General features: G+C 36.0%; 2 protein-coding genes across 2 annotated transcripts; both read right to left on the reverse strand.

The window, feature by feature from the left end:
* Positions 1 to 288: 288 nt before the first annotated feature.
* On the reverse strand, positions 289 to 3,002 carry LOC110784923 (ras-related protein Rab7). The gene is made up of 6 exons (XM_021989365.2): positions 2,855 to 3,002; positions 2,711 to 2,737; positions 2,323 to 2,422; positions 1,969 to 2,196; positions 922 to 1,085; positions 289 to 496 (listed from the first exon to the last, which is right to left on the reverse strand). The coding sequence occupies exons 1-6, from the start codon at positions 2,914 to 2,916 to the stop codon at positions 424 to 426; spliced, it is 654 nt and encodes a 217-aa protein (XP_021845057.1). The 5' UTR covers positions 2,917 to 3,002; the 3' UTR covers positions 289 to 423.
* Positions 3,003 to 7,461: 4,459 nt separating this feature from the next.
* On the reverse strand, positions 7,462 to 9,364 carry LOC110784902 (AP2/ERF and B3 domain-containing transcription factor At1g50680-like). The gene is made up of 2 exons (XM_056833608.1): positions 9,238 to 9,364; positions 7,462 to 8,624 (listed from the first exon to the last, which is right to left on the reverse strand). The coding sequence occupies exon 2, from the start codon at positions 8,583 to 8,585 to the stop codon at positions 7,578 to 7,580; it is 1,008 nt and encodes a 335-aa protein (XP_056689586.1). The 5' UTR covers positions 8,586 to 8,624; positions 9,238 to 9,364; the 3' UTR covers positions 7,462 to 7,577.
* Between the last annotated feature and the right edge of the window lie 474 nt (positions 9,365 to 9,838).

The raw sequence follows: 9,838 nt of genomic DNA on the forward strand, positions 1-9,838 counted from the left end.
TAATAACATAAATATGATGTATTTAATATAACAACGCAAATAATCATAATATAACATATTTTATTTAAGAACTTATAGAAACTTATAGGACCTTATTGGAACTTATACGACATTATTAGACCTTATAGAAACTTATATGAAATTATTGGAACTTATCTGAACTTATAGGACCTGAAAATAAGGTCCTATAAGTTGAAGAAAATAAGGCCTAATTACAAAAACAATAATAAAATTGGGATCAGCTAAAGCTTTCCCATTTTCCCTAGGAAGAACAAAGAACAACCAAGATGAATAAAATATCTCCATTTTTGTTTCGTGAAGTTTACAATGAAAGCAAAATGTGTGTACATTTAACTAAAAAGAATCAAACAAGTTAATTTCAATAGTTATAAAGTACGGAGAGCGCGATGAAGCAAAATTAGTTTAGCAAGGGCATCCTCCTCTAGGTTCGACTATTTCTGATAGAGAACCTGACTCTGTTATACTTTCAAAGTATCTGCATCACAAAAACGGGGATGTTTAGCACATCGACGTACATATATGATATATACTCCCTCCGTCCCGGAATACTCGATCCGGTTTGACCAGCACAGAGTTTAAGGGACTTGAATTGATTTATTTAATTTAATAGGTAGTAGTTGATAGTGGGGTATTATTTTAATGTAGTTAGTGGGAAATGTGTAAAGGGGTGGGATTGGAGAGAGTAGGGGTTGAATTTTTAATTATTTTTTGTATGGAGTAAGGGGTAGGTGGGTTAATAGAGGTGGAGTGAGAAATAATAAAATATTGTTAGTATATTTCCATTTTTAGAAACAGGTCAAGTATTAAGGGACGGCCCGATAAGGAAAACAGGTCAAGTATTCCGGGACGGAGGGAGTAGATAACAATGGTAAGAAATACAACACGAGGTCAGACACTTACAATTCCTGTGAACGGTCATGAGATAGTGCAGCAAGAGCAATATTGAAAAAGGCATCATCTATGTTAACATCCTCTTTTGCTGAAGTCTCATAGTAAGGAATGCTGCTTGATTCTGGCCCCGACTTTATAGACCCACACCACTCTTTTGCTCTTTTCTCTTCCACCTAATTAATTAATTAAATAGTTAACAAACATTAATTAGACATGGTAACCTACGACTCATTGACGGAACCAAAAATTTTACTTTGGTGGGGCCAACTAGGCAAAACTAGATATGTTATCTTTGTCTAATCATACATTTAACTGCACAAAATAATTCCAAACCTAAAGTAATATTCATTCATATTTTCTCAAGTTCTACTTAATAGTCAATATGTACTACTCCGTATATGTGAAGTTATAAATCAAGGATGTGATACTCTTACCTTTTAGTTAGTGACAGATGAAGCTTAAGTTTTTGTTCCGGCTACAAAGTGCGTCGTATATTATAAAAGCGAATAAAAGTAAAAGCAAATAGGAAAACACCGAAGTAGCAGTAAAAACTTTAAATATTGTAAATTTAAGTACTACTTTGAATAACATATTTGTAAATTTTAGATAAGAATTATTAAATTTGAGAGAGTAAAAAGATATTATGAACTTTTACCTTGTATATACCAAAATATGAAATTAAGTTGTACTACATATAATGTTATGTACCCAAAAAATAATGTATAAACTTTGTTGATAAAAGACTATCACTTGACGAGCTATTTGTTGATAGAATGACACTAAAACGAATACCGAAATTAAAAGGATTAAAAACTATTCAATTGGGTGCACTAGGACTCGAACGCTAAGCATTGAGCGCTGAGACTTTGTAGTCACAATACAAAATCAACTAGGCTACAAGATAATATTGTCTTTTATATGTAAAAGAGTAAACGTAACTGATAACTCGATCATGGCCCCCACCAACCCCCCTTATATCGGGCTTCTTCACTAAGACTAATTAAATTAAATTAATTAATACTGGACTACATGCATATAATTAATTAATGAAATTACCTTGCGACTAGCTCCACCATCTCGATCAATCTTATTTCCAATGACCACGAAAGGGAACTTTGTCGGGTCAGGGATATCTGTCTGTTTGATAAATTCATGACGCCAACTTTGAAGGGCTTCAAATGATTTTTGGTCATTCACATCATATACTAAAACACAACAATCTGATCCTCTAAAAAATGCAGGTCCTAAACTGTGAAACCTTTCCTGCCCTGCCGTATCCCATATCTGTCACAATTCAATTCCAATATATAATCTACTCAATTATTTTCATCATATATCTAGGAAATTTTGTACCAAGTATACACAAACAAGATCACAGATCGAGTTCGAGTTCGAGTTCGAGTTCATCACCTGTAGGCTAACCAGTTTGCCCTCAATTTGCAATTCCCTCGTCACAAAATCTGCCCCAATTGTTGCCTTGTATTGCTGATTGAATTTCTTGTGCACGTATCTATATTACATAATTAATTAAAACAAAAAAAAAAGAAACTGATCGATCAGAAAGTTAAGTATACGTTTGTATACCAATAATATTATTATGTTAAATAAATATCGATTCTATTAGGGCAATGCATGCTTCCTAATTCCTATATATAAGTCCTAACACAAGTTGAACAACTAGAAAACTAATAATTAATTAGATCTTAATCTCACAATTCTATCTCTAACCGTTAACAAATAACTAATTAACATCCCCTCAAGTTGGGACATAAAAGAAAGTAGAAAGTAAATTGCTTACCTAGTAATTAAAGAGGTCTTGCCGACCCTGAAAAAACACAAAACATAGGCATTGATGAATGATTTGATGATAAGAAAAATAAAAGGAAGTACTCCGTAGGCAGAGACCTAGAGTATAGAGAAAGAGAAGGGACATAAAACATACGCAACATCACCGAGGACGATAACCTTGATCAATGTTCTCCGCATATCAGGATGCAGCAACATTGTTATACACTGATCTGTAAATTAATTGATTTTTGGTTTGAAAATATATATAGTAAGTACGTACGTATGTATGTTGATCGTAGAAAGGAAAACGAATAGCCCGCGCCGTTGATAGATACTAGTATGAATTGAATATGGTAATCTTTTTGGTTGGTGTAAGATCAGGGGATACTAGTGATGTCTTTGAATAATTTAACTTTCTTGTGATACAAAATATGAATATGTGGCACCACGTTCTACTTTACGTGCTAGCCTGTATATTTTGTTTCTTAGAGTTGAGGAGCACTATTGTCTGTCTACCAACTACTTCATACGAGAAATTTTTCGGTAGGACCTAATTATAGGCGCGTGTACAAAAGACCACGTTAGACAACCACGCACGCGCGCCTGGCATCACGTACGGTATAAATAGATTATTTTTCTCTCTCCAATCATTTTCTGCAAACGCGTCTAGTCTCTCTCCTCCAAAGCTCTCTCTGTCTATCCTACCAAAACTCTCTGTCTCTCTCTCCTCCAAAACTCGGACACGCCGTCGACTCGTCATCACGGTCACCTCCTTGTCGCCGCCGTCTCCTCCGCACCGTCCCATCATTGCATCCGTCGTCGTCGTCCCCTCTTCGTCTTCGTTGTACTCGTCGTCGTCCCTTTTAAAACCCTAGAAACTTTCATGGAAGAGTTGCAGATCTAGGGTTCAGGCTTAACAAATACGTTCTTTATACTAGATCTAGGGTTCTGGCTTAACAAATACGTTCTTTAAAACCCTAGAAACTCTCATGGAAGAGTTGCATATCTAGAGTTGCAGATCTAGGGTTCAGGCTTAACAAATACGTTCTTTAAAACCCTAGAAACTCTCCTGGAAGAGTTGCAGATCTAGAGTTGCTTTAGATTGTAGATCGAGAGTAGAGCATGCATCTTACAGCTTGCTAATTTTTTTGTCACAAGTCTTTTCCTTGTTGTATCTTTTGTTCTTTTCTTTGACTAATTTATGATTCTATTTGCAGTGTATGTGCAGTGATTGTGCCGAAGAGTTGAGGCTACAATCAAACAAGTGCCCAATTTGTCGCCAACCGTTTAACGCGCGAGCTTATCGAGATAAAGATAAACAACACTAATAATAGATTAATAGTCAATGATCTTCTAAAGTTCCTTGTTCTATCTTTGATTTGGCTGTATGGATTGGAGCAGCAATTGTAAACAACTCTCTCCGGTCCTCACCACTTGCATTTTGTAATTTGCATCTATGATCGTAAAATGACTATAGTTGTATGCAAAGTAATGTTTGTATCAAATTTTGTACTCCCTCGGTCCCAAATTATTTGTTATACTTTCCTTTTTTGTATTTCAATTCCCGGATTAGTTGTTACACTTCTAAATTAGGAATGATCTCATAATTATTATATTATCTCTTTCTTCCTACTAAAAGTTTTTTCACTAACTCCTATTACATCTATTTTTTCAATAAAATAACAATAGATAACTAAACAACCACTTATCACCTAAAATTTTGTGCAAAGGTAAGTGTAACAACTAATCTGAGATGTAGGGAGTATTAATTTGATAATTATATTTAGTTAATTCATTTTTTGTTTTCGTTATATATTTGTTATATTTAGTTTAAGTATAATATCGTCTTAGTTTTTAAAAAATTGGTTTAGTTACTATAAATTTGCTTTTAGTCAACATTGAATTTGTGTTAGTTAAAAATTATTTTGTCATAGTTAAGATTAAATTTGTTTTAGTTAAAAATAATGATGTTTTAGTTAAGATTATATTAGACCCTAATCTAATATAATCTTAACTAAAACACGATAATTCTTAACTAATTGTTTTCATTGCTTAACTAATTGAATTTCATGCTTAACAAATGCTTTCTTTATATTACTTTCATTGCTTAACTAATTAGTTTTAGTGCTAAACTAATTGGTTTCGTTGCTTAACTAATTGAATTCCATGCTTAACTAATTGGTTCCATTGCTTTAACTAAATCGTTTCATGGCTTTAGTGTTGGTTTCGTTACTTAACTAATTGCATTTTAGGCAAACCAATCTGAACTAGTTTTGGATCACTGCCGTTAGAAAGGTTAACTTTTTCTGTTTCCTCAATTATGGGCGTCCTGTTTTCATGATTTTCAATAGCTTTTAAGATTTTAAGGTCAGTTTCTTGTGAAGCAAAGTTGTTTGGATTAGGAATGTGTTTTGAATTTGGACTTGAAGAGTAGGAGGAAATTGAAGTATTATTGAAATTATCAATCATTACATCGACAGCTTTAACTTGAAGTTCAGCCTTTAGAGACTCTTGATTGATGCAAGACTCTAGCCCTAGACTCTTAGACTCATCACTAGACTCGAAAATTGAAAGACAGACTCTGGACTTGAACATAGACACTAATCATAAAGATAGTTCTCGGGATACTCCCAAACGTCTTCACCATCATCATCAACATCAGGAAGGCTACATCCACAAATCTGTAAGATTTGATGCCAGACTTGACTCCAGGTGCTGTAGGGAAATGCAGCGAAGCGGCTCTTGCATGAAGTATTGAGGCCTAGGAGAAACATTCTCATCATCTTCCCTTCCGGTAGCTTAGGGTGGACTACTCGAGCAGAGGCATTCCACCTGTAGTAGTATTCTTGGACACATTCATTCCTCTCTTGGCGCAAAGCTGGTTTTTGCTTGATAGAAGTGTCATGGAAGCTAGAACCCTTGAGTGTGAGACAGGCAGGGCCGTCCAATAACTCCTCGAACCAAGGTTCTCCAAATAGTAGATCGAAGTCGGCAGGCACGTCGATGACCAGGAATTCAGCATTGTTATAGTAAGTCTTAAAAGAAAAGACCAGATCGAGGACCCCCAGGATTTTGTATGCAATGCCCTGGAACTTGATGGTTTGCTTAGTGGTTAGCATTAGATCGTACTCGGAGAAGCCCAAAGCCTTCAGGATGGCAAGGGGACAAATGTTTTCTTGAATGTCAGTGGTTACCCTGGGTTCGGGGATCACCCAGTTTTGAGCATGTGGAATGAGATGGTAAAAGGTTGGAACCATCATCTCGAAGCCTGGCTTGTACATTGTAGAGATTAGGTTGCATGGAAAATCCTCCTCTTTATCTTCACAGTCATAGGAGATAGCTTGCACTGAAGGAGACTGCTTGGCTCCTGGAGGTAAGGGCAAGGTCTTGTTGTCGACCATATTCTAGATTAGATGCTTGAGCTTGAAGCAGCTTTCAATGTCATGTCCGTTCCCTGGTGAAACTTGCAATATGCCTTAGGGTCCCAGCTTTTGGACCTTTTGTCGACTGGAGGGTCTGGTGTAGGACCGACGGGAGTGATGACTTGCTTCTCGGCCAATCGATCAAAGGCGTCGCTATAGGACATCCCGAGGTTGGTGAAGACCCTTTGAGGCCTGTTTTGGAAATTGCGCTGATTGTTGTTGTTCTTGAAGTTGCTTGGCTTTGGACCTTGAGGAGGTTCTAGGGCGTTAACCTCATGGACCTTTCTATCCCCCTATACAATGCAGCTTTTTTTCATGATCTTCATTGTAGAGTTACATGATTAGTACCACAGACCTGTACAACAAAAAACTAATCGAATTCAGTCTAATTGCAACAAAAACCTAATCGAAATCATCACTATATCAGGGTGAACAGATCGGGGCAAACTAGCATCAACACTCAACAGATCGGGGTGAATTGATCTCCAACAAGTGAACCGACGACGGGAAGTAGACACGTAAAAAATCAATAGAAAGTCGATCGAAATACAAACCACGTGAATTGAAAAACCAAAAACTAACTAAATTAAGAAGCTAGAATAAAGGAGTGACGAAGGAAGTACCACCGTAATGCCGAGACCACAGCCGGCTCCAAACCAAACCAAATCTCACCTTCGCCACCACCAAGGGCGAGACCAAAAATCTAGTGCAAAGCACCAAATCAATCCACCACAGTAGCAAGCAGCTATAACCGATGATAACTTCAACCGAGAGAGATCGCCGGAAGAGAGATCGCAGACAAGAATCGGTGTAGCAGCCATTAAATTAGGGTTTGAGACTCAACCTCGTAATCCACTCATTCTCTCTCCTCTTTTCCTCCCCTCGGGCGCCACCGCTGTTGTCGTTGCTTCTGTTGCTCGTAGAGACGACCACAACTTCTTAAGCCACAACCATCGCCGCCTGGCTCCCTCACACCTTCGATCAACGAAAATTGAAACATCAAAAACCTTAAACCATTGAAGAAAAATGGAGGAGAAAGGGATGGAAGAGTTACTTCCGTCGTCGTCTTCGTGATCTCCCTCGCCTGCTTCGTCATCTCCGACAACAATTTCGATGAGAGGGGGCGGCGATTTGAAGGAGAGAGAGAAGAGGGGCAGAGTGGTTGAGGAGAGAGAATTACATTAGGGTTTTGAATGAAAATTAAAAGAAAAATTTGATATATATTTTCACTAAAAAAAGTTGTTGAGTCATGCTGATATCATCAATTGCGTGGCATATTGGTTGTCATCAAGGCGGTCTTTTTTGTAAGGTCGTCTTTTACAAAAGTTTGTAATAACACGAATCGGAGTATAATGTAGCGTTTATCAAAATCATCGTCTATTATTTATAAAAGTAAAATAAAACACTAGCTAGAGAACTAAAATCTAGAAAATAATGAAGCAAATTTATTGCATACTAAATTTCTTCATCAGAATTAGCAGAACTAATTGAAACACCAAATAACATAATTCTCTTATCTTTCTTTGTCTCTACCACTGCCTCTTGAACCAATAATGTCCCATCATCAACAATTGAAGTCTGATTGATTGCATTATATTTTACAATATCAATCATCCAAAACTTCTTCACATCTTGACCATTGTTTTCTTTCAACTCACACATGTAGAAAGTAACAATATCTTTGGCCTCTAATTCTTTGACCCTTACAAACCTGTTCCATCCGCTAGTAAACACGAAACTTTGGCTACTCTTCCAATAACAATACCTGAATTTCCAACTCTTCATTTTGTTGTCGTACAAAACTAGTTCCATGTCTCTTCCTTCATGCTCGTCTTCTTCACATACACCGAATTTTCGACCAATATTAATTTTGACGGGAAAATACTTCAATGCATGTCTCTTTGGAATCACAAGTCTATTGAGCTTTCCCACGTCACTTGGTGTCAATTCTTTTCTAAAGAGTTCGCGACAAAAATACCCTTTTCGCTCGTTTTGGTTATTACTATAGTTGCTTTGACCGTTGCTCACTTGGGAAATGGAATATAAATATTCACTAAACTTAGTTGGGTAAGACCCATCTTTGATCATGTTTAATATTTGGTCAGTAGTGTATTGGGCTTGAAAGTTGGGCTCATACATATTAATAGTGGTCCATGGGAAGTTTCGATGGGCTTCGTCGAGATTTCTTTGTCGGAACATGATGGAGGCACTGTCATAGGCAGTGGCCGCATCCGCCTCGGTTTTAAAAGTCCCTAGCCAAATTCTGCTGTGGTTGGCATATATTTGGGCTCCCCAATGGCCGTTTTGTTGATAAACCACTCCTTTAAATCTTGATGAACCAGCAATTTGCTTATTGGGCCGTTTGAAACTTTTGGGCCTTTGTGATGAGGAGTTGGAGTTGGAGCTCGTTGAATCCAAGGCCTCTGTTTCCGTGATAGTGATTAACAATGTACCATCCTCCATTGTAATTAGCTCTTTGTGCAAATTAGGTTGAAAAAAAAGCTGAGAAAAATAACAAAAATAAAATTAAGGACTATTATTGAATATGTTAACGGCCAAAGGTTTACATTAGAAACACTGAAAAACAAAACAATAGAACTCAAACAACATAGCACTGTATCAAAAATAAGATTGGTTTTTTGAGTGTGTAGATGTGAAATACTAGTATAAATCAAATCAAACTATTATACCTCTGGAGACCATGAAAAAATACAAACAACATAGAACGTTATTTAATACGGACTTACGGAATACTAGGTTTTGAGTACACCAACTAAGCTTATTCATATCCACAAAAATAAAAATAAGGACTATTATAAGACACCATGAGCAAAACAAACTGATAAACATAGTACTGTACAAATAAATATCCGAAAACAAGAATTAGATTTGAAAATTATTACTTTTTGTAGTATGTGTATAATAATAATCAAATCTTTTTTTCGCTTCAAACATAAAAATCAAATCTTTTTTGGAACATAAAAATCAAATCTTTGTGACAACAAAGGATCGAAGATGTGCTGACATGAATTTCAATAGAGACATAAAAATCAAATCTTTGTGACAACAATGGAAGATGTGCTGACATGAATTTCATTAGAAATTAAGTGGTTACCTGAAGTTTGTGATTATTCTGATTGAATACCGGCTAATTAACGTCGTTCTTTGAAAGATGACTGTTAGTTTACGGAGTATTATTGAAGCTAAGGATTAAGGAAGAGATTTATGTACGTAGTACTTCCGTATATAAATATGAGTATAAACATTGTATTTTTGGTAAGGAACTTATTTTAGGAAATTATTTTATTCTGTAAGATGCTAGCTGTTTTAAACGCACAATAAACTTTTAAACGCGATTTGGCAACCTTATTTAACAAGTAATAAAATCCCTTTAATTGAGCTCACTTTCCTTTCCTTTGCTTCTATTTAGGTTAGATTTTTTTTGTGCAACCAAAATATATTGTTTTATGTCAAATATATTGTTGTATGATATGTACTTTATAATGTATGTCCAACAATAGGGGACACCCTTTATTTTTATTTTTATTTTTATTTTTATTACTATAGAATATAACTAAAAAGTGGTAGACGCGTAAGTAATTCAAAAAAATAGTAGTACAATACAAATAGTTGCGTAACAGACCGAACATTAGGTAATCTACTCGGACTTATATAAAACCCGTCAAATACTTGGAGCCCGAAAAAAATAAATTTTG

The sequence above is a fragment of the Spinacia oleracea genome, chromosome 6 (assembly GCF_020520425.1).
Source record: "Spinacia oleracea cultivar Varoflay chromosome 6, BTI_SOV_V1, whole genome shotgun sequence".
Classification (NCBI taxonomy): Eukaryota; Viridiplantae; Streptophyta; class Magnoliopsida; order Caryophyllales; family Amaranthaceae; genus Spinacia; species Spinacia oleracea.

Bases quoted from the DNA above. Each gene is read 5' to 3' on its own strand.
- LOC110784923 (XM_021989365.2), bottom strand. From the start codon at position 2,916: ATGTTGCTGCATCCTGATATGCGGAGAACATTGATCAAGGTTATCGTC. The intron at 2,423-2,710 runs GTAAGCAATTTA...TATGTAATATAG, and splicing joins AAGACCTCTTTAATTACTAG to ATACGTGCACAAGAAATTCA. The intron at 2,197-2,322 runs GTGATGAACTCG...GAATTGTGACAG, and splicing joins GCAAACTGGTTAGCCTACAG to ATATGGGATACGGCAGGGCA.
- LOC110784902 (XM_056833608.1), bottom strand. From the start codon at position 8,585: ATGGAGGATGGTACATTGTTAATCACTATCACGGAAACAGAGGCCTTG.